The sequence below is a fragment of the Oncorhynchus mykiss genome, chromosome 3, assembly GCF_013265735.2.
Source record: "Oncorhynchus mykiss isolate Arlee chromosome 3, USDA_OmykA_1.1, whole genome shotgun sequence".
NCBI lineage: Eukaryota > Metazoa > Chordata > Actinopteri > Salmoniformes > Salmonidae > Oncorhynchus > Oncorhynchus mykiss.
The window spans coordinates 3,434,848-3,459,634 of record NC_048567.1 but is presented as its reverse complement, the minus strand read 5'-3'; the positions used below and the strand labels follow the sequence as shown (position 1 = coordinate 3,459,634).

The 24,787-nt window shown below is 42.7% G+C and overlaps 1 protein-coding gene across 1 annotated transcript in view; it reads right to left on the bottom strand.

Annotated features, from left to right (window-relative positions):
* LOC110520733 (diacylglycerol O-acyltransferase 1) overlaps positions 1-503 on the bottom strand; it is a 32,837-nt gene extending 32,334 nt beyond the window's left edge. The window contains exon 1 of the mRNA XM_036965917.1: positions 51-503. Within this exon, the coding sequence (XP_036821812.1) occupies positions 51-271 (221 nt within the window). The 5' untranslated portion in view covers positions 272-503. The remainder of the gene's footprint in view (positions 1-50) is intronic.
* Between the last annotated feature and the right edge of the window lie 24,284 nt (positions 504-24,787).

The following is a 24,787-nucleotide window of genomic DNA, read 5'->3' as shown; positions in this document are numbered from 1 at the left end:
ATTCACCCCACTATAACGACACGTCTGGGTTTTGTTAGTTAATGCCTCACCTCTGTCTATCACTAGGAACATTTATTCGTTTCTTCCTTTCTTTTGACGTGGTAGAAGGCAAATCGGACACGTTTCGCTTAGTTACAGTGTTGCCGCTGTCACTGCGGCCGTTAACACTTTCATCAACTTCTGACCGCCCATTCACTTGTTTCAAAGGAACACCTTTTCCAGTGGATATAGTGGCTCTTCTTTTGCGGATAAGGGCCCCTGTTTCTTCCATGATATCGCCGATCTTCAGAGCTCTAGATTCATTTGACGTCTAGCCTACTTTGCAGGCAGCTATAACACATGCCCACTATTGCCAAACATCACACTGTCATAGAGAGCAAGAGGAAGTTGGGATTGCAAAACGCGATATGTCAATAACTGTATGAATACTGTAGTTGTAGTGGACAGCAGACAACAGTTCCGTATTGACTGTATGCGTAAGAATGTGGCGTGGTGGAACAGAACCGTGGAGGAGTGGCGAGTCTGACGACACTGGTTGGACTGCTGCCAGTAATGAAGGTGAGGGCTATATTAAGTTAGGAACAGATCGCAATTTAATGGAGGGAGGGGTGGTCCAAAATAGGAGAGGGTTGTTAAACTTTTTTTGTGTTGCTTTGGGGAGTTTTTATTCGGCACAGGGGAGGCTAGTATGTTTTCTTTCCTGGTTAACGTTCACACTTTTGTAGGTTTTACTATATAATGTCTTCCATATAGCCAAATGTCCTCATCTGCTTGCATGCGCCTGCCCTATATCAAGGTGCTTTCTTACTTCCCTTGTGCTATAGGCTTTTCAGTTTTCCATGTGCTTACTTTTCCTATACAGGTCAGTATAGTCTACACTCTAAGCATTAGGGGTTCAACAAGGATTCTTCTAAGATCCTCAAAGTTCTTTGAAGAACCTTAGGGTTCTTAACACTGAAAATGGCCCCCAAAAGGTTCTTCCAAGAACCCCATAAGAGGTGGGGTTCATCGAGGAACCTCCTTAGTTGGTGGGGGTTCTTGCAGGAACCTAACTGCCCAACTGAAACATTTGAATTTGAAAGGACACTTAACTGTAAAATGTAAATATTTAAGGTAAGTTTGTTCATTGTATGATCTAAATTGATATTGTTTTATGATGATACCATCTATCTTTTCATATTTGTGCAAATCTTTCGAAAACAGAAAATGGACACAATTCAATGGATATCAAAACAGAGGTAAGAATATGTATGCTATAAGAATATGTTGACGGCTAGCTGTTTATGGTGCAGATGACTGAACTGCTCATGTTTGTGTCTGTAGGTATACAGACAAGGAGGCATACAAAGGTATGTCTATTGGTATGTTATGCAGATCACATTTACCATCTGTAACGGTTGTTGTCTGGGGAAGGAGAGGAGGACCAAGGTGCAGCGTGGTAACTGTTCATATTATTTAATGAAATATACAACACTAGACAAAACAACAAACACGACAAACAAACAGTCCTGAAATGTGAACCAAAAACACTAAACAGGAAACAACCACCCACAAAAAACAATGGAAAACAGGCTACCTAAATATGGCTCTCAATCAGGGACAACGATTGACAGCTGCCTCTGATTGAGAACCATACCAGGCCAAACACAGAAATAGAAAATCATAGACAAACTAACATAGACCACCCACCCAACTCACGCCCTGACCATACTAAAACAAAAGACAAAACAAAGGTCAGAACGTGACACCATCCTTCTCCCTTACGTCTTCAATGAATATCCCATATAAAGGTCTCTACATTATGGACACGGTATGTGTATGAAAACCATTATCAAAGCACTTTTTTTCATTCACAAAAAGGTATGAATACTGTCATGTGCTTGGTTTGTTATTCATCTGTATCAGGGATCCCATACTGGGGGTAGGCACAATGCCGTTGGTGGTACGCCAAATAAAAATGGGATTCACATTTAAAAAATATATAAAGGTCTCTACATTATGGACACGGTATGTGTATGAAAACCATTATCAAAGCACTTTTTTTCATTCACAAAAAGGTATGAATACTGTCATGTGCTTGGTTTGTTATTCATCTGTATCAGGGATCCCATACTGGGGGTAGGCACAATGCCGTTGGTGGTACGCCAAATAAAAATGGGATTCACATTTAAAAAATAAATAATAATAAATAAAAAAAATGTCTTCACATTTCCTAACAGTACATTAATATTTTCCAGTGGGGATATACATTTGGGTGAGGTTTTTCTCTCGCCTGAGTAACCTGGTTTCACTGCCAATAATACAATTAAACCTTCTAGTGTTCAGCGAAATAACAACACAATGTCAAATACAGGTAGCCTAGAAAAATAATTAACATCCAATCACATGAACTGTTATTCTCTCGCGGGGATTCCACTAACGGTCCGTATGTAGCCAAACGTAGCTGCTGCTCATGTTGGTATCTGTAATGATGGTGCAAAAGCCATGACAGGGAGACATAGTGGAGTGATAACGCGCGTGCAAGCAGTTGCTCCCGACGCCACTTGGGTACACTGCAGCATCCACCAAGAGGCTCTTGCTGCCAAGGGAATGCCTGACAGTTTGAAAGACGTTTTGGACACTACAGTGAAAATGGTTAACTTTGTTAAAGCAAGTTAAACTCTCGTGCATTTTCTGCATTATGAAATGATATGGGCAGCGACCATGTAACGCTTTTACAACATACAGAAGTGTGCTGGTTATCAAGGGGCAAAGTATTGACAAGTTTTTTTTAATTGAGAGACGAGCTTAAAGTTTTCTTTACTGACATAATTTTCACTTGTCTGACCGCTTGTATGATGATGAGTTTCTCATACGACTGGCCTATCTGGGTGATGTTGTTTCTCACCTGAATGATCTGAATCTAGGATTACAGGGACTCTCCCCAACTATATTCAATGTGTGGGACAAAATTGAGGCTATGACTAAGAAGTTAGCTCTTCTCTGTCTGCTTTAACAAGGACAACACACAGGTCTGTCCATCACTGTATGATTTTTTGTGTGCAAATGAACTCAAGCTTACGGACAATGTCAAATGTGATATAGCGAAGCACCTGAGTGAGCTGGGTGCACAATTACGGAGGTACTTACCCGAAATGTATGACACAAACAACTGGATTCGTTATCCTTTTCATGCTCTGCCTCCAGTCCACTTACCATATCTGAACAAGAGAGCCTCATCGAAATTACAACAAGCGGTTCTGTGAAAATGTAATTTACTCCGAAGCCACTGCCAGATTCTCTCATGTGAGCCTGCTGGTTAGGAGAGAGAGAGAGAGCCTTGTCCTAGGCCACTGTTGACAGAGGCCTTTTTCATTGTAGTAAAACTAAAGTTAGAGGACAAAGAGTATGCCTATAGTGAAAAGCCTCCAAGGGGAATTTAAAATAGAGTGTATTCTACAATGTAGAAAATAGTAAAAATAAAGAAAAACCCTGGAAGGAGTAGGTGTGTCCAAACCTTTGACTGGTACTGTAAGTTTTAATATTGTAGTGGAAGATGAGAAGAACGTTGGCACACCAAATGCAGGCTACTGTGCAACTCCCTATTCAGGGAGGATGCAATTTTGGAACATTTGTTTTTAATCACTATTATTTATCATTATTGTGTATCATTGTTATTATTGTAAGCCTATTTATTAATCAAAACCCGTAAAAATAAAAAATAAAAGTTTTGTTTAATGCTGTTGAGATATTTTCATTGGCTAAATTACATTCCATCTGTCTTTTTAACTGTGTGCTCCATATTTAGATGAAGATGGGTTATAAGTAGGTCTGTTGTAAAATACCTAACATTAGACTATTGCTGTCATTTGTTGGCTACTGTAGACACTTACCTTTGTTGGTAATTGCTGCAATAAAGCCTGTTCAAAACTTTTTTTATTTCATTCTGTTGAGCCAATTTTCTTTGGCCAAATTAAGCCAATGTTCTTGTTATAACAATTCATTTCTCCAAATCACTCAGCCTTCAAGAAAAATCTAATGAATATCAATATTCAGGTGGTTTATGCCTACTAGTTGAAGATCCTTGACATTATCTTACTTATGGACAAAATATGTGTTTATGAGTTGTGAGTCCCCCTACCATCTCTGTCTAGCATGTACACAATACTAAAATGTCAAACATTATACTTGATTCCTGGAGCATTTAATATCCAATGCTTATCTGTATGACCTATCAAAACTGTCCATGAATGGTTGCAAAAATACATGCCTCATATAATTCATTTTCAAAGATAAAAGTAAGCATAAAGCCTTCAGGTGAAGCTTTCGGGTGCATTCCTCTGCCCAAGAGTTGCTGACTCATGCCAGATCTTACAAATAGGTATTTTATGTAGGCTATCAGCTAACCACCTCATATGTTATAGCAATCTGTCAGTCGATGACACATTCGATGACGTGGTACACACCCATTGGTTGATGCATGCCTTGTCTGAGCAGGGGAGCGCGACCAGAATGAAGGGAGGGTTTGGTTACCGATTGTAAAATGAAGGAGGCTTATATATTTCAAAATTAACTACGGGTTCAAAGACCAATCACAGAGGGAATAAAAAACTAAACACGTCATTCGTTAATAAGTAGACTACATTTTTTCAACTCAATTTACAGATAACATTAAGTTGTGTTTAGCTTTCAAACTGTGATTGGTCCCTGAAACCTAAGAGGCCATTTTGAAAGATAACCATGAAGGAGGATTGTGTTTCTTTCTGTAGAGATTATTAACCAAAGGGCCGAAACGAGTTGGCTTTACCTTTAGCAGTAAAGAAGAAGCACTTTTATTAACTTCTACTGTTCTCCGAGAGTTGCTGAGTTTTCTCTTCAGGAGTTTGTCAGGCAACAGTTAATTGCAGTGGGCTAAATCAACAGTTCCAGATGTAATTGTCAATCAACTGAATCGATTATCTTTTATCAGCCCTTTCTACTGGCAAGAGTAATGAGTTAGGAATGAATTACCTTGAATATACTAGCCCTACTTTTAATATGTAGCCTACATGGAACAATTGTACCCTCTCACAGTACGCCTGGCTAATGGTGCTCATGGTGACAGTTTGGGCTTCCATAGCTCTGGTCCACCGCGCTAGTGTAGGAAGGTGAACGGGGACAAACGCCCTGGACAAGAGCTAGATTTGTCTCCTCATCAGAGCAGACTCTACAAGACCTAATGTTATTCTTATTGTGTATGCCTCATCAACTGCAGATGTGTTGTAATAGCTATTAGATATGCCCATGCATGTCCAACCTACATCACAGTGGAGGCTGCTGAGGGCAGGACGGCTCACAATAATGGAATGGAATGGAGCGAATAGGATGGCATCAAACACATGGAAACCATTTTGTTATGTGTTTGATACCATTCCACTGATTCCACTCCAGCCATTACCATGAAGCCGTCCTCCCCAATTAAGGTGCCACCAACCTCCTGTGCTACATACGTGTGTTAGTGGAAAAGACAGGCAGAGAATAAAATGCAGTTGACATGATCATGTATTCAATCCATTGATTTGATTGAAATTGACACTGTAACCTTTTAGAAGAGGTGAGTCAGACCGGTTAGCACCATTGCATGCAGCCCTTTCAACCTCCCTGTATGAAGAAGTTATTTTTGATATAGCGGGGCATTTAACATTTAGAGAATAAGGTTTTTCAATCAATTATTCAGTTTCTTTCAGTATTCAACAGCAGAGACGGATTTACAAGCTTCTGTCTGGTCCGAGTGTCATGAACAACAGTTGATGTGACCACAACATTTTGTGTTGCTCCCTTCTGTCTGGTCCGAGTGTCATGAACAACAGTTGATGTGACCACAACATTTTGTGTTGTTCCCTTCTGTCTGGTCCGAGTGTCATGAACAACAGTTGATGTGACCACAACATTTTGTGTTGTTCCCTTCTGTCTGGTCCGAGTGTCATGAACAACAGTTGATGTGACCACAACATTTTGTGTTGCTCCCTTCTGTCTGGTCCGAGTGTCATGAACAACAGTTGATGTGACCACAACATTTTGTGTTGTTCCCTTCTGTCTGGTCCGAGTGTCATGAACAACAGTTGATGTGACCACAACATTTTGTGTTGTTCCCTTCTGTCTGGTCCGAGAGTCATGAACAACAGTTGATGTTAACACAACATTTTGTGTTGTTCCCTTCTGTCTGGTCCGAGAGTCATGAACAACAGTTGCTCCCTTTCCCCATCTGTCAGTAGAATTCCACATGTCGTCTTGGCCTGCTGCCGTTTTCTTCAAGAACGGGCAAAAGAGATTCATTCAGTATTTTACAATTGAAAGTGGGTTGTTTTTTATTCTTTGCTGCGCTTAAGCTGCACCTCTCTTGCATCGAAGGCGGTGTGTCTGTCAAACAGTGTAGGCACTAGGCACTGTGCCTGGGGTTGTGTTTACAAGGTGGCAAGGACAGTGTTGAAGTATGGGGTGCGGTGAGAGTTTGTCCTTGGGGTTGTAATGAAGTTGTTGGGGGGAAATTACTCATTCTAACACAGGAGAAAGACACAGGGTCCTTAATCAAGAAGATGCCACATTTATTCAGAATCATTAGCTGACCAAAAGCTAGTTTATCTCAGTAGAGATGCCGGCAGACTGATATAGGCATCACAAGTGGCATGGTGTCAGCACTTCCACAGTTCAGTCAAGGACTCCTCTGCTCTGCTACACTCTATTCTCAAACAGGCAGGCAGGGCAGACAGAGAGAGGGGCAACCTGGGAAACCTGCTTTGTGTAGCAAGCTCATATAGAGCTGTGTCTTATCCAATGCAGCTCAGAAAGACCCTTCAGAAGAAAGTATGAGTGGTGCTCTCCCTCCCACCTGATTACATCATCTGTTTATGCAATAGATCTTTTACTTCATCAGAATATTGCTTAATCTAAATGTTTTGTTGATCTAATTAGTAGTTGTTGACTGAGTTTGAAAATACATGCACTGATTTAGCTGTTCCACTATTATAGTTGGCTGTTTGACTGTCTTAGTATTATAGATGGCTGTCTGGTTGATTGTCTGAGTTGACCTATAGTTGGCTGTTTGACTGTCTTAGTATTATAGATGGCTGTCTGGTTGACTGAGTTGACCAATAGATGGCTGTTTGACTGTCTTAGTATTATAGATGGCTGGCTGGTTGACTGAGTTGACCAATAGATGGCTGTTTGACTGTCTTAGTATTATAGATGGCTGTCTGGTTGACTGTCTGAGTTGACCTATAGCTGACTAGTTGACTATTTTAGTATTATAAATAGCTGGCTAGTGGACTGCCTTAGTTGCCAGCGTCTTTCATTCTGTGTGGCGAATAACACTTCTGTTTCATCATGGTCATGTGCTATGGTACAGTACACCTGTGACTGTCTGGGCAAATTATTTTTCTCTTCAGGGCAGTTTATTCCGTCTGAGGAGGTTCCACTCAGCAAAGTGGTCAGACAAATGAGAATGCAACAGCCAATTTTCTGCCTCCTAAAATAGGGCAAGTTCCAAAACATTTCAAAGGGCACACTCACTGGCAATGGTCTTTGTATCTCAAGCAGACCGTATTTGATGTTCTGCCCTGAGGAAATATCTTCTATTCCTTTATGTGCTGTCTCCTCTAATGATGTTGTTTGACCGGACCATCCACACTATAGTAAAGCTGACTGTTTGGCCAGACAGAATGAGATGGGGACTGGGGAACTATCCACACTGTAGTAAAGCTGACTGTTTGGCCAGACAGAATGAGGTGGGGACTGGGGAACTATCCACACTGTAGTAAAGCTGACTGTTTGGCCAGACAGAATGAGATGGGGACTGGGGAACTATCCACGCTATAGTAAAGCTGACTGTTTGGCCAGACAGAATGAGATGGGTACTGGGGAACTATCCACACTATAGTAAAGCTGACTGTTTGGCCAGACAGAATGAGATGGGGCCGGGGGAACTATCCACACTGTAGTAAAGCTGACTGTTTGGCCAGACAGAATGAGATGGGGACTGGGGAACTATCCACACTATAGTAAAGCTGACTGTTTGGCCAGACAGAATGAGATGGGGACTGGGGAACTATCCACACTATAGTAAAGCTGACTGTTAGGCCAGACAGAATGAGATGGGGACTGAGGAACTATCCACACTATAGTAAAGCTGACTGTTTGGCCAGACAGAATGAGATGGTGACTGGGGAACTATCCACACTATAGTAAAGCTAACTGATTGGCCAGACAGAATGAGATGGGGACTGGGGAACTATCCACACTATAGTAAAGCTGACTGTTTGGCCAGACAGAATGAGATGGGGACTGGGGAACTATCCACACTACAGTAAAGCTGACTGTTTGGCCAGACAGAATGAGGTGGGGACTGGGGAACCATCAACACCACAGTAAAGCTGACTGTTTGGCCAGACAGAATGAGGTGGGGACTGGGGAACCATCAACACTAGAGTAAAGCTGACTGTTTGGCCAGACAGAATGGGTTGGGGACTGGGGAAACATCAACACTACAGGAAAGCTGACTGTTTGGCCAGACAGAATGGGTTGGGGACTGGGGAAACATCAACACCACAGTAAAGCTGACTGTTTGGCCAGACAGAATGGGTTGGGGACTGGGGAAACATCAACACTACAGTAAAGCTGACTGTTTGGCCAGACAGAATGGGTTGGGGATTGGGGAAACATCAACACTACAGTAAAGCTGACTGTTTGGCCAGACAGAATGAGGTGGGGACTGGGAAACATCAACACCACAGTAAAGCTGATTGTTTGGCCAGACAGAATGAGATGGGGACTGGGGAAACATCAACACTAGAGTAAAGCTGATTGTTTGGCCAGACAGAATGAGATGGGGACTGGGGAAACATCAACACTACAGTAAAGCTGACTATTTGGCCAGACAGAATGGGTTGGGGACTGGGGAAACATCAACACCACAGTAAAGCTGATTGTTTGGCCAGACAGAATGAGATGGGGACTGGGGAAACATCAACACTACAGTAAAGCTGACTGTTTGGCCAGACAGAATGAGATGGGGACTGGGGAACCATCAACACTACAGTAAAGCTGACTGTTTGGCCAGACAGAATGAGATGGGGACTGGGGAACCATCAACACTACAGTAAAGCTGATTGTAGGCCTACAGTATATGCTGGGTTTATAACATAGAGTTGTCCGAGCCTTATACTAGGAATTTACTTTGAGGAGTTGCTGAAGTAACTCAGTTCAACTCAGCAAAGCAAGTACAATGAAAGTGGCTCACTGAAGGAATCTTTCAGATCTAACCTGATCTGGGGCAGGCTAACTCAGTGCTAACTCCATTATCCGGATTGGAGTGGCTGCAGTTCTGGATTGTCTGGATCCCGACTTGCCATATTTACTGATTCAGAGATTTCTGTGCATGAGCAGTATTTTTTATTTTTGTTGTTGTAGCTGCTGCCCAGTTTTGTTCTGCTCAGTGCTCCTACTGCTCTGCTGACGCTTCCCCTCGTTGACATGGAGGAGGAAACTTCATGTTGTACACTAAAGACATGTTCAAACTATGCATTCCATGTCTCAATCACAATTTCATGTTCTTTTTTCAGGAGGGGTGTTACATAGCTACATGTGGCTATGTTGTACACAAAAGACATGATGACATATTCGTTAAAAAAAACGTGTCTATAGTAACAGTATATTTAGGAAAGCATATCAAACACAAGCAAGACACATCCAGGCAGTTTTTCCCCCAGCAACCCTCACTACGATATGGCAGCATAATAACTACGAAGGTTATTGTCGCAAATAGTAGTCAGCCTAAAGCAGTAGTTCACAAACAACATAAGTAACAATAGCGCGCCGGGCAATGCAAAACGAACTCACCCATTGGCTGACTGGTTACTGGTCCGGAGACACATTCTCAGGCTGTTATTATAATACAATAAGGACAGCACGGCTAAACTTGTTTTATTTTGATTTCGGCACAAATGAAACAGTGGCACTGACATGCCCATGGATTGTTGTTTCAGCATGTCTGAATGAAGAGTTCGACCAGCCACGTGTGACATGCAGGCGCAGATATAAGCCTGCTGGAGTTAGCGGCAGGTGGAGCAGAAATATCTACTGTCATAGTTCGGAGGAAGCCTGAGCTGGAATGTGAAGCTAAATGAGGCTGAGTAGATCTAGCTTGATTCTCACTATACCCCTCAGGTCACAGTCTTTGACCAAATGTATTTTCACGTTTCATCTCCAGCAGACCAGTAGTGTCTGAATAAACCTCCCTTAGCGTTTGCTCACCCATGGCGCTTCGATATTTGCAACCCAACACACACTTTAATGTACAGTGCACTCGAACAAAGTTTTCAAACTGGATCCATTCTAAACTCTTCGACAACAAATTCAAGTGTGTCCCTAACGACAATAACGTTGTTGTAACGTCCTGTAACCAGTGTATGTCCATTGAGAATTCATTCAGTTTTCACCAATAAACAAGTTCTCTTCCCACCATTTCTTTCTGTTTATATGGGTGAAGAGTAAGGCAAGCATTCTCATAATCAAGGCATTTTCCTTCCATTTTCCAGCACAAGTCATTGAGAAATGAATTAGCAGAATAAATACGTTTCAGCAATTATATTGCACTCTTTATCCAATGAACAGTATGTAAACAATTGTAATGATCAGTCATTCTTGTTCAAAAGCTACTTTGAAGTATTTTTCCTGTCAATTCCATGTAATTCCTCCTAATAATAATTGTTCATATTTAGCTGTTCTGTTCATACTCCTTTCACTTATGGATAGAAGTGAACTCCACTTGTTAAGCTTTTAAATCTGGAGCTAAATCACGATGGAAACTATTACTTGGAATGATCACCTTAAACTTAACTGTTGCAGAGATGGTACATTGGACACACTAATAATCAATGTAGGTTAAAAGAGGTGTCTTCTAGGCCTATAAGATCAGTACAATGCATTAATTACATGTATTTACATAACCAACATCAATGAGAAACTGGCCAGGATTAGAATGCTATTTATTTCTTGTTGCTGTTCATTAAGAAATTCAAGGCTTTATTGCATACCTGTTAATTAAGCAACTAGAATGAATTCGCTGGAAGGATTTGTTCCACTCTTTTTTCCCCCTCTGTCTTTTGCGTGGAGGACTTGTGCTGTTTGTGCAAGATTAGTTTAAGTGTCTCCTTTCTTCTGTCTCTCCTCCCTTAGATAGTGTCTGGAGACCTAACAAAATGAGGGGAGGGCTGCTGTGGAGTTAATAAAGTCATACCCCCCAAAAACTGGGTGCGTTCCATTGGTTCCAAAAGTAGGGGAGGGCTTTATTTTGTCATAAACACAGAAGCTACGTTTATTTAAAGTTAGAACGTTCTACTCTGAGTGTACAAAACATTAAGAACACCTGCTCTTTCCATGACATAGACTGACCAGGTGAATCCAGGTGAAAGCTGTGATCCCTTATCGATGTCACTTGTTAAATACACTTCAATAAGTGTAGATGAAGGGGAGGAGACCAGTTAAAGAAGGATTTTTAAGCCTTGAGACAATTGAGACATGGATTGTGTATGTGTGACATTCAGAGGGTGAATGGGCAAGACAAAATATTGGTGTCAGGCGCTCCGGTTTGAGTCAAGAACTGCAACGCTACTGTTTTTTTCATGCTCAACAGTTTCCCGTGTGTATCAAGAATGGCCCACCACCCAAAGGACATCCAGCTGTGGGAAGCATTGGAGTCAACATGGGTCAGCATCCCTGTGGAATGCTTTCGACACCTAATAGAGTCCATGCCCTGACAAATTGAGGCTGTTCATAGGGCAAGATGGGGTGCAACTCAATATTAGGAAGGTGTTCCTAATGTTTTGTACTCTCAGTGTATAGAGTTCTATAGAGTGGATCTTTCTCATTTAAAAGTCATGCATAAAGTTAGACCTATTCTCTTGTGACAGTGTGCAAGTGAGATTTGGTTGAAATATACATTTTTTCTGTGTGTCTTTTCCCTTTGCTGGGTAGTGATCTATAATGCATATGGCCCTTCCTGAGAATGTGGATTATCTTACAGAGAAAGTGCCAAATTCAGCGTAAAAAAGCAGGGAGTGCTGACAGTGATGCTGCAGAAACTGCAGGGAGGCAGCACACAGAGACACTGCAGGAACTCTCTCTCTCTCTCTCTCTCTCTCTCTTACTCCTTCCCATCTCCTCTCTCTCTTTCTCTCTCTCTACGTCTGTCTGTCTCTCTCCTTCGCTCTCTCTCTCTGTCTTGCTCTCCTCCTCCTCACTGTGATGAAGATGCATGGCCCATCTCAGGACTGGGCTGCGCTGCCACAGCACAATAGATTGAGGCAGAATCGTTCAAAGCCTTAAGAATCCACTTCCCAAGACCCCTGATTCAGAGACAGACACAGATGGAGAAGATAGATAGAGGAGGAGAGCGAGAGGGAAGAGGAGAGAGAGGGGGAGAAGGAGAGAAACAGAGAGTGAGGGAGAGAGAAAGAGAGAGAGGAGACAGAGATTCATCATGTTGTGGGAACCTGACTGAGAGGTCCAGTGTGTCCAGCAGGTGGGGATGTTGAGTGTTGAATCTCAGCCAAGTTTCTCTCTGGCGCCCGGCCTCAGCCAGTAATGTAACAACAATGGCATAACCTGCCTGTCTGCATCCAGGGCTTTTAAATCTAAACATAACCTGACAGTCTGTAGATTGAATTTGAAGGGCTCATTTCCAACTAGAGGAGAGTATTTTTTACAAGGTTAACAGCAATAAAGAGGAGAGAAAAACCACTGCTGCTGTTTGCAGGGATCAATATTTCCCCCTCCACTCAAGTGGTGCGAGGATCTGCCTCCCAGAGTTAAACCCTTAACAGCAGCAACAGGGAGAAACACAAAAACACTCATTTCAGTGCCTCAGTGCATTTCAGGCGTTTCGCTCATTTCACCCACTCCTTAAACAGCATGGATTTCATGTGTTTGACTGTTTCCAGTAGTTTTCCTCTGCGTTGTCACAGGGAGCCGAGGGAGGCCCTCTTAGAGCCATTTTACAGAGGGCAGCTACTGAGCTACCTCGGGTAATAAATAAGACATGTCCCCTGGTAATTATGTGCATGCCTAATTTTGCATAACTTCCATTTTCCCCTAGCATCTGGGGCCTCGCGAGGCTGTAGGGGTGTCCACGGGGGTGCCAGGGGAGTTCAGACGCCTGTACGGGTCGTTAGTAGGGGACTGGGAGGGGCCCGGCACAACCCTTTAACACCCTGATGAGGGTCGATTGAGACCAAAACATTGGTTAAAAAGATAATTCACATTTTATTGAAGAAGCATCAATATGTTCGTGTGCTGAAGTTATTTTTATTGAGTACATTTTTTCTCTTTGTTCACCCAAATGACACAATGGTTTCCTTACTCTGTAAGCAGTCTATGGACAAGGTATGACAGCACAAAAACATTATAATATCGGTCCCATGACTTGAGTGGGATTTGTACCACAAATGCTAAAACGTTGGCACGTGGAAACAGTGGCAGGGAAACATGGATTGCTGTCAAAACTTGCAGGGTAAGGAAACCAAAATGTAATTTTCTTTTCATTCTTTGCAGGTACTTAACGTATAATGGTTGTGCAATTCCAGTTTCCTAATTTGGATGCCCTCTCAATCCCTCCTCTGTCCCCCCTCTCTAATGAGGTCTGGCCCAATCCCTCCTCTGTCCCCCCTCTCTAATGAGGTCTGGTCCAATCCCTCCTCTGTCCCCTATCTCCTATAAGGTCTGGTCCAATCCCTCCTCTGTCCCCCCTCTCCTATAAGGTCTGGTCCAATCCCTCCTCTGTCCCCTATCTCCTATAAGGTCTGGTCCAATCCCTCCTCTGTCTCCCCTCTCCAATGTGTTCTGGTCCAATCCCTCCTCTGTCCCCCCTCTCCAATAAGGTCTGGCCCAATCCCTCCTCTGTCCCCCCTCTCCAATAAGTTCTGGTCCAATCCCTCATCTGTCCCCCCTCTCCAATAAGGTCTGGCCCAATCCCTCCTCTGTCCCTCCTCTCCAATAAGGTCTGGTCCAATCCCTCCTCTGTCCCCCCTCTCCAATAAGGTCTGGTCCAATCCCTCCTCTGTTCCCCCTCTCCAATGAGGTCTGATCCAATCCCTCCTCTGTCCCCCCTCTCCAATAAGGTCTGGTCCAATCCCTCCTCTGTCCCCCCTCTCCAATTAGGTCTGGCCCAATCCCTCCTCTGTCCCCCCTCTCCATTAAGGTCTGGTCCAATCCCTCCTCTGTCCCCCCTCTCCAATGAGGTCTGGTCCAATCCCTCCTCGTCCCCCCCTCTCCAATGAGGTCTGGTCCAATCCCTCCTCTGTCCCCCCTGTCCAATGAGGTCTGGTCCAATCCCTCCTCTTTCCCCCCTCTCCAATAAGGTCTGGTCCAATCCCTCCTCTGTCCCCCCTCTCCAATGAGGTCTGGTCCACTCCCTCCTCTGTCCCCCCTCTCCAATGAGGTCTGGTCCAATCCCTCCTCTGTCCCCCCTCTCCAATGAGGTCTGGTCCAATCCCTCCTCTGTCCCCCCTCTCCAATGAGGTCTGGTCCAATCCCTCCTCTGTCCCCCCTCTCCAATGAGGTCTGGTCCAATCCCTCCTCTGTCCCCCCTCTCCAATGAGGTCTGGTCCACTCCCTCCTCTGTCCCCCCTCTCCAATGAGGTCTGGTCCAATCCCTCCTCTGTCCCCCCTGTCCAATGAGGTCTGGTCCAATCCCTCCTCTGTCCCCCCTCTCCAATGAGGTCTGGTCCAATCCCTCCTCTGTCCCCCCTCTCCAATAAGGTCTGGTCCAATCCCTCCTCTGTTCCCCCTCTCCAATAAGGTCTGGTCCAATCCCTCCTCTGTTCACCCTCTCCAATGAGGTCTGTCCCAACTCCCCTGCCCTCTGCAAACCCCATACTGTGGCGACAGGTAGCCTAGTGGTCAGAGCGTTGGGCCAGTAACCAAAAGGTTGCTGGATTGAATCCCTGAGCTCACAAAGTAAAATACTGTCATTCTGCCCCTGAACAAGACATTTAACCCACTGTTCCCTGGTAGGCCGTCACTGTAAATCAGAATTTGTTTTTAATTGACTTGCCTAGTTAAATAAAGGTTCAAATGAAAAAAAAATCTAAATACTGCCTGTTCTGAGGGAGCACGTCAAAGGAGAATGCAATGGCTCCCAAATGCCCATAATGGCTCCCAAATGCCCATAATGGCTCCCAAATGCCCATAATGGCTCCCAAATGCCCACACTCAGCCAGAAGCCGTTCTCCACCTGTAATGTACATGTGGCATCATGTAAAATTACCCTAGTTTCACATTGCTATACTGTCTTTGCTATCTATGCCTGCTTGTGTAGAATACAGTATGTGTGAATCACCCACTTATCCAAGGCTTATTTTGTCTCCAGGAATAGAACTATGTGTTAGTCAATCTGCTGTGGATGTCTCCAGGAATAGAACTATGTGTTAGTCAATCTACTGTGGATGTCTCCAGGAATAGAACTATGTGTTAGTCAATCTGCTGTGGATGTCTCCAGGAATAGAACTATGTGTTAGTCAATCTGCTGTGGATGTCTCCAGGAATAGAACTATGTGTTAGTCAATCTGCTGTGGATGTCTCCAGGAATAGAACTATGTGTTAGTCAATCTGCTGTGGATGTCTCCAGGAATAGAACTATGTGTTGGTCAATCTACTGTGGATGTCTCCAGGAATAGAACTATGTGTTGGTCAATCTGCTGTGGATGTCTCCAGGAATAGAACTATGTGTTAGTCAATCTGCTGTGGATGTCTCCAGGAATAGAACTATGTGTTAGTCAATCTGCTGTGGATGTCTCCAGGAATAGAACTATGTGTTGGTCAATCTGCTGTGGATGTCTCCAGGAATAGAACTATGTGTTAGTCAATCTGCTGTGGATGTCTCCAGGAATAGAACTATGTGTTAGTCAATCTGCTGTGGATGTCTCCAGGAATAGAACTATGTGTTAGTCAATCTGCTGTGGATGTCTCCAGGAATAGAACTATGTGTTAGTCAATCTGCTGTGGATGTCTCCAGGAATAGAACTATGTGTTAGTCAATCTGCTGTGGATGTCTCCAGGAATAGAACTATGTGTTGGTCAATCTACTGTGGATGTCTCCAGGAATAGAACTATGTGTTAGTCAATCTGCTGTGGATGTCTCCAGGAATAGAACTATGTGTTAGTCAATCTGCTGTGGATGTCTCCAGGAATAGAACTATGTGTTGGTCAATCTACTGTGGATGTCTCCAGGAATAGAACTATGTGTTAGTCAATCTGCTGTGGATGTCTCCAGGAATAGAACTATGTGTTAGTCAATCTGCTGTGGATGTCTCCAGGAATAGAACTATGTGTTAGTCAATCTGCTGTGGATGTCTCCAGGAATAGAACTATGTGTTAGTCAATCTGCTGTGGATGTCTCCAGGAATAGAACTATGTGTTAGTCAATCTGCTGTGGATGTCTCCAGGAATAGAACTATGTGTTAGTCAATCTGCTGTGGATGTCTCCAGGAATAGAACTATGTGTTAGTCAATCTGCTGTGGATGTCTCCAGGAATAGAACTATGTGTTGGTCAATCTACTGTGGATGTCTCCAGGAATAGAACTATGTGTTAGTCAATCTGCTGTGGATGTCTCCAGGAATAGAACTATGTGTTAGTCAATCTGCTGTGGATGTCTCCAGGAATAGAACTATGTGTTAGTCAATCTGCTGTGGATGTCTCCAGGAATAGAACTATGTGTTGGTCAATCTACTGTGGATGTCTCCAGGAATAGAACTATGTGTTAGTCAATCTGCTGTGGATGTCTCCAGGAATAGAACTATGTGTTGGTCAATCTGCTGTGGATGTCTCCAGGAATAGAACTATGTGTTAGTCAATCTGCTGTGGATGTCTCCAGGAATAGAACTATGTGTTGGTCAATCTGCTGTGGATGTCTCCAGGAATAGAACTATGTGTTAGTCAATCTGCTGTGGATGTCTCCAGGAATAGAACTATGTGTTAGTCAATCTGCTGTGGATGTCTCCAGGAATAGAACTATGTGTTAGTCAATCTGCTGTGGATGTCTCCAGGAATAGAACTATGTGTTAGTCAATCTGCTGTGGATGTCTCCAGGAATAGAACTATGTGTTAGTCAATCTGCTGTGGATGTCTCCAGGAATAGAACTATGTGTTAGTCAATCTGCTGTGGATGTCTCCAGGAATAGAACTATGTGTTAGTCAATCTGCTGTGGATGTCTCCAGGAATAGAACTATGTGTTGGTCAATCTGCTGTGGATGTCTCCAGGAATAGAACTATGTGTTGGTCAATCTACTGTGGATGTCTCCAGGAATAGAACTATGTGTTAGTCAATCTGCTGTGGATGTCTCCAGGAATAGAACTATGTGTTGGTCAATCTGCTGTGGATGTCTCCAGGAATAGAACTATGTGTTAGTCAATCTGCTGTGGATGTCTCCAGGAATAGAACTATGTGTTAGTCAATCTGCTGTGGATGTCTCATCTGTCTGGATGTGAGAGAAGGACATGTAGTATTAGTACATACTAGGGCATATCGTAGGCTCCGCCCTAATTGATGAGCTCTCCGTCACCTCCGACCGCATGGCAAATGGCTCAAGACAATGCCCAAGAGCCAGTACACCCCCCTCTATCTCTGTTCCAGAGGACTGTTGAATGTGTGATACAATAATCTTACAGCAGCCGTGTCTGGTATCTGTCTGAAACGTGTCCCCTAAGGAGGACTCTGAAGACATCTATGTGATCTCTTGTAGTCGTTCAGAATCAACACTGACCACACCGTATGCAACTGTCCTACTCAGCCCACCCATAGATGTCCTACTCTGTCCTACTCAGCCCACCCCCGTGACCCCCTTCCTAGATGATATTGGCTGGATTGATCTGATTGGACGTCTTAGTTTTACTACCTTTGGTTTGTTATGTGGATTGATCAACAATTTTGAATTTGAATATGAAGTCAGATCTGGTATAAATGGAATGAATGTCTGTCCTCTCTCAAATCCTGTAGCCTCTAGCCTCGTAGGCATCTCTTTGTTCTGCCTCTAGTCCTGTATCCTACCAATGGAAACTGGCTGTATTATATACTCTAGTCCTGTATCCTACCAATGGAAACTGGCTGTATTATATACTCTAGTCCTGTATCATACCAATGGAAACTGGCAGTATTGTATACTCTAGTCCTGTATCCTACCAATGGAAACTGGCTGTATTATATACTCTAGTCCTGTATCCTACCAATGGAAACTGGCTGTATTATATACTCTAGTCCTGTATCATACCAATGGAAACTGGCAGTATTGTATACTCTAGTCCTGTATCCTACCAATGGAAACTGGCTGTATTATATACTCTAGTCCTGTATCCTACCAATGGAAACTGGCTGTATTATATACTCTAGTCCTGTATCATACCAATGGAAACTGGCTGTATTATATACTCTAGTCCTGTATCCTACCAATGGAAACTGGCTGTATTATATACTCTAGCCTCCTAGGCATCTCTTTGTTCTGCCTCTAGTCCTGTATCCTACCAATGGATACTGGCTGTATTATATACTCTAGTCCTGTATCCTACCAATGGAAACTGGCTGTATTATATACTCTAGTCCTGTATCCTACCAATGGAAACTGGCTGTATTATATACTCTAGTCCTGTATCCTACCAATGGAAACTGTCTGTATTATATACTCTAGTCATGTATCCTACCAATGGAAACTGGCTGTATTATATACTCTAGTCCTGTATCCTACCAATGGAAACTGGCTGTATTATATACTCTAGTCCTGTATCCTACCAATGGAAACTGGCTGTATTATATACTCTAGTCCTGTATCCTACCAATGGAAACTGGCTGTATTATATACTCTAGTCATGTATCCTACCAATGGAAACTGGCTGTATTATATACTCTAGTCCTGTATCCTACCAATGGAAACTGGCTGTATTATATACTCTAGTCCTGTATCCTACCAATGGAAACTGGCTGTATTATATACTCTAGTCCTGTATCCTACCAATGGAAACTGGCTGTATTATATACTCTAGTCCTGTATCCTACCAATGGACAATGGCTGTATTATATACTCTAGTCCTGTATCCTACCAATGGAAACTGGCTGTATTATATACCCTAGTCCTGTATCATACCAATGGAAACTGGCTGTATTATATACTCTAGTCCTGTATCATACCAATGGAAACTGGCTGTATTATATACTCTAGTCCTGTATCCTACCAATGGAAACTGGCTGTATTATATACTCTAGTCCTGTATCCTACCAATGGAAACTGGCTGTATTATATACTCTAGTCCTGTATCCTACCAATGGAAACTGGCTGTATTATATACTCTAGTCCTGTATCCTACCAATGGAAACTGGCTGTATTATATACTCTAGTCCTGTATCCTACCAATGGAAACTGGCTGTATTATATACTCTAGTCCTGTATCCTACCAATGGAAACTGGCTGTATTATATACTCTAGTCCTGTATCCTACCAATGGAAACTGGCTGTATTATATACTCTAGTCCTGTATCCTACCAATGGAAACTGGCTGTATTATATACTCTAGTCCTGTATCCTACCAATGGAAACTGGCTGTATTATATACTCTAGTCCTGTATCCTACCAATGGAAACTGGCTGTATTATATACTCTAGTCCTGTATCATACCAATGGAAACTGGCTGTATTATATACTCTAGCCTCCTAGGCATCTCTTTGTTCTGCCTCTAGTCCTGTATCCTACCAATGGAAACTGGCTGTATTATATACTCTAGTCCTGTATCCTACCAATGGAAACTGGCTGTATTATATACTCTAGTCCTGTATCCTACCAATGGAAACTGGCTGTATTATATACTCTAGTCCTGTATCCTACCAATGGAAACTGGCTGTATTATATACTCTAGTCCTGTATCCTACCAATGGAAACTGGCTGTATTATATACTCTAGTCCTGTATCCTACCAATGGAAACTGGCTGTATTATATACTCTAGTCATGTATCCTACCAATGGACAATGGCTGTATTATATACTCTAGTCCTGTATTCTACCAATGGAAACTGGCTGTATTATATACTCTAGTCCTGTATCCTACCAATGGAAACTGGCTGTATTATATACTCTAGTCCTGTATCCTACCAATGGAAACTGGCTGTATTATATACTCTAGTCCTGTATCCTACCAATGGAAACTGGCTGTATTATATACTCTAGTCCTGTATCCTACCAATGGAAACTGGCTGTATTATATACTCTAGTCCTGTATCCTACCAATGGAAACTGGCTGTATTATATACTCTAGTCCTGTATCCTACCAATGGAAACTGGCTGTATTATATACTCTAGTCATGTATCCTACCAATGGACAATGGCTGTATTATATACTCTAGTCCTGTATTCTACCAATGGAAACTGGCTGTATTATATACTCTAGTCCTGTATCCTACCAATGGAAACTGGCTGTATTATATACTCTAGTCCTGTATCCTACCAATGGAAACTGGCTGTATTATATACTCTAGTCCTGTATCCTACCAATGGAAACTGGCTGTATTATATACTCTAGTCCTGTATCCTACCAATGGAAACTGGCTGTATTATATACTCTAGTCCTGTATCCTACCAATGGAAACTGGCTGTATTATATACTCTAGTCATGTATCCTACCAATGGACAATGGCTGTATTATATACTCTAGTCCTGTATTCTACCAATGGAAACTGGCTGTATTATATACTCTAGTCCTGTATCCTACCAATGGAAACTGGCTGTATTATATACTCTAGTCCTGTATCCTACCAATGGAAACTGGCTGTATTATATACTCTAGTCCTGTATCCTACCAATGGAAACTGGCTGTATTATATACTCTAGTCATGTATCCTACCAATGGACAATGGCTGTATTATATACTCTAGTCCTGTATTCTACCAATGGAAACTGGCTGTATTATATACTCTAGTCCTGTATCCTACCAATGGAAACTGGCTGTATTATATACTCTAGTCCTGTATCCTACCAATGGAAACTGGCTGTATTATATACTTTAGTCCTGTATCCTACCAATGGAAACTGGCTGTATTATATACTCTAGTCCTGTATCCTACCAATGGAAACTGGCTGTATTATATACTCTAGTCCTGTATCCTACCAATGGAAACTGGCTGTATTATATACTCTAGTCCTGTATCCTACCAATGGAAACTGGCTGTATTATATACTCTAGCCCCGTAGGCATCTCTTTGTTCTAACTATAGTCCTGTATCCTACCAATGGAAACTGGCTGTATTATATACTCTCGCCCCGTAGGCATCTCTTTGTTCTAACTATAGTCCTGTATCCTACCAATGGAAACTGGCTGTATTATATACTCTAGTCCTGTATCCTACCAATGGAAACTGGCTGTATTATATACTCTAGTCATGTATCCTACCAATGGAAACTGGCTGTATTATATACTCTAGTCCTGTATCCTACCAATGGAAAATGGCTGTATTATATACTCTAGTCCTGTATCCTACCAATGGAAACTGGCTGTATTATATACTCTAGCCCTGTATCCTACCAATGGAAACTGGCTGTATTATATACTCTAGTCCTGTATCATACCAATGGAAACTGGCTGTATTATATACTCTAGTCCTGTATCCTACCAATGGAAACTGGCTGTATTATATACTCTAGTCCTGTATCCTACCAATGGAAACTGGCTGTATTATATACTCTAGTCCTGTATCCTACCAATGGAAACTGGCTGTATTATATACTCTAGCCTCGTAGGCATCTCTTTGTTCTGCCTCTAGTCATGTATCCTACCAATGGAAACTGGCTGTATTATATACTCTAGTCCTGTATCCTACCAATGGAAACTGGCTGTATTATATACTCTAGTCCTGTATCCTACCAATGGAAACTGGCTGTATTATATACTCTAGTCCTGTATCCTACCAATGGAAACTGGCTGTATTATATACTCTAGCCCTGTATCCTACCAATGGATACTGGCTGTATTATATACTCTAGTCCTGTATCCTACCAATGGAAACTGGCTTTATTATATACTCTAGCCTCCTAGGCATCTCTTTGTTCTAACTATAGTCCTGTATCCTACCAATGGAAACTGGCTGTATTATATACTCTAGCCTCGTAGGCATCTCTTTGTTCTAACTATAGTCCTGTATCCTACCAATGGAAACTGGCTGTATTATATACTCTAGCCTCGTAGGCATCTCTTTGTTCTAACTATAGTCCTGTATCCTACCAATGGAAACTGGCTGTATTATATACTCTAGTCCTGTGTCCTACCAATGGAAACTGGCTGTATTATATACCCTAGTCCTGTATCCTACCAATGGAAACTGGCTGTATTATATACTCTAGTCCTGTATCCTACCAATGGAAACTGGCTGTATTATATACTCTAGTCCTGTATCCTACCAATGGAAACTGGCTGTATTATATACTCTAGTCCTGTATCCTACCAATGGAAACTCGCTGTATTATATACTCTAGTCCTGTATCATACCAATGGAAACTGGCTGTATTATATACTCTAGTCCTGTATCCTACCAATGGATACTGGCTGTATTATATACTCTAGTCCTGTATCCTACCAATGGAAACTGGCTGTATTATATACTCTAGCCTCGTAGGCATCTCTTTGTTCTGCCTCTAGTCCTGTATCCTACCAATGGAAACTGGCTGTATTATATACTCTAGTCCTGTATCCTACCAATGGAAACTGGCTGTATTATATACTCTAGTCCTGTATCCTACCAATGGAAAATGGCTGTATTATATACTCTAGTCCTGCATCCTACCAATGTAAACTGGCTGTATTATATACTCTAGTCCTGTATCCTACCAATGGATACTGGCTGTATTATATACTCTAGTCCTGTATCCTACCAATGGAAAATGGCTGTATTATATACTCTAGTCCTGTATCCTACCAATGGAAACTGGCTGTATTATATACTCTAGTCATGTATCCTACCAATGGATACTGGCTGTATTATATACTCTAGCCCCGTAGGCATCTCTTTGTCTCACCTTGAAACTCTATGACCTTCATGCCTAGAATAATACCTTGTAATACCTGTTAATGCTCTGTAACTTAAGCTTTATGCCTTGTATGTGAAACCATTCATTTTACAACGTTATTAAATTATACTTGCTTTGATATTGGCTTCTCGTGACCATTCCTTGATCTTAGTCATCTACACTCATAATACTTGATTGCACCTGGTTTTACTAGAATGTTAAATCGAGTCAGATAATTAATTTAATAGACTTTGTAGCAGACAACTGACATGGTCGTATTATGGGTCGCATGTGAGGTATGAATAATATACATATAACTAATATTACCCCACTACAATATCCTGCTGTATAGAACTAATATTACCCCACTACAATATCCTACTGTACAGAATTAATATTACCCCACTACAATATCCTGCTGTACATAACTAATATTACCCCACTACAATATCCTCCTGTACAGAATTAATATTACCCCACTACAATATCCTGCTGTACAGAATTAATATTACCCCACTACAATATCCTGCTGTACAGAACTAATATTACCCCACTACAATATCCTCCTGTACAGAATTAATATTACCCCACTACAATATCCTGCTGTACAGAATTAATATTACCCCACTACAACATCCTGCTGTACAGAACTAATATTACCCCACTACAATATCCTGCTGTACAGAACTAATATTACCCCACTACAATATCCTGCTGTACAGAACTAATATTACCCCACTACAATATCCTGCTGTACCGAACTAATATTACCCCACTACAATATCCTGCTGTACAGAACTAATATTACCCCACTACAATATCCTGCTGTACAGAATTAATATTACCCCACTACAATATCCTGCTGTACAGAACTAATATTACCCCACTACAATATCCTGCTGTACAGAATTAATATTACCCCACTACAATACCCTATTGGAGAGGGGGAACAGAGGAGGGATTGGACCATACCTCATTGGAGGGGGGGACAGAGGAGGGATTGGACCATACCTCATTGGAGGGGGGGACAGAGGAGGGATTGGGCCAGACCTCATTGGAGAGGGGCGACAGCGGAGGGATTGGACCAGACGTCATTGGAGAGGGGGACAGCGGAGGGATTGGACCAGACCTCATTGGAGAGGGGGGACAGAGGAGGGATTGGACCAGACCTCATTGGAGAGGGGGGACAGAGGAGGGATTGGACCAGACCTCATTGGAGAGGGGGGACAGTGGAGGGATTGGACCAGACCTCATTGGAGAGGGGGGACAGAGGAGGGATTGGACCAGACCTCATTGGAGAGGGGGGACAGAGGAGGGATTGGACCAGACCTCATTGGAGATGGGGGACAGAGGAGGGATTGGACCAGACCTCATTGGAGAGGGGAGACAGAGGAGGGATTGGACCAGACCTCATTGGAGAGGGGGGACAGAGGAGGGATTGGACCAGATCTCATTGGAGAGGGGGAACAGAGGATGGATTGGACCAGATCTCATTGGAGAGGGGGGACAGAGGAGGGATTGGACCAGACCTCATTGGAGAGGGGGGACAGAGGAGGGATTGGACCAGACCTCATTGGAGAGGGGGGACAGAGGAGGGATTGGACCAGACCTCATTAGAGAGGGGGGACAGAGGAGGGATTGGGAGGGCATCCAAATCAGGAAGATGGAATTGCACAACCATTATACGTTAAGTACCTGCAAAGAATGAAAAGAAAACCCCCATAAAATGCACCTATTAT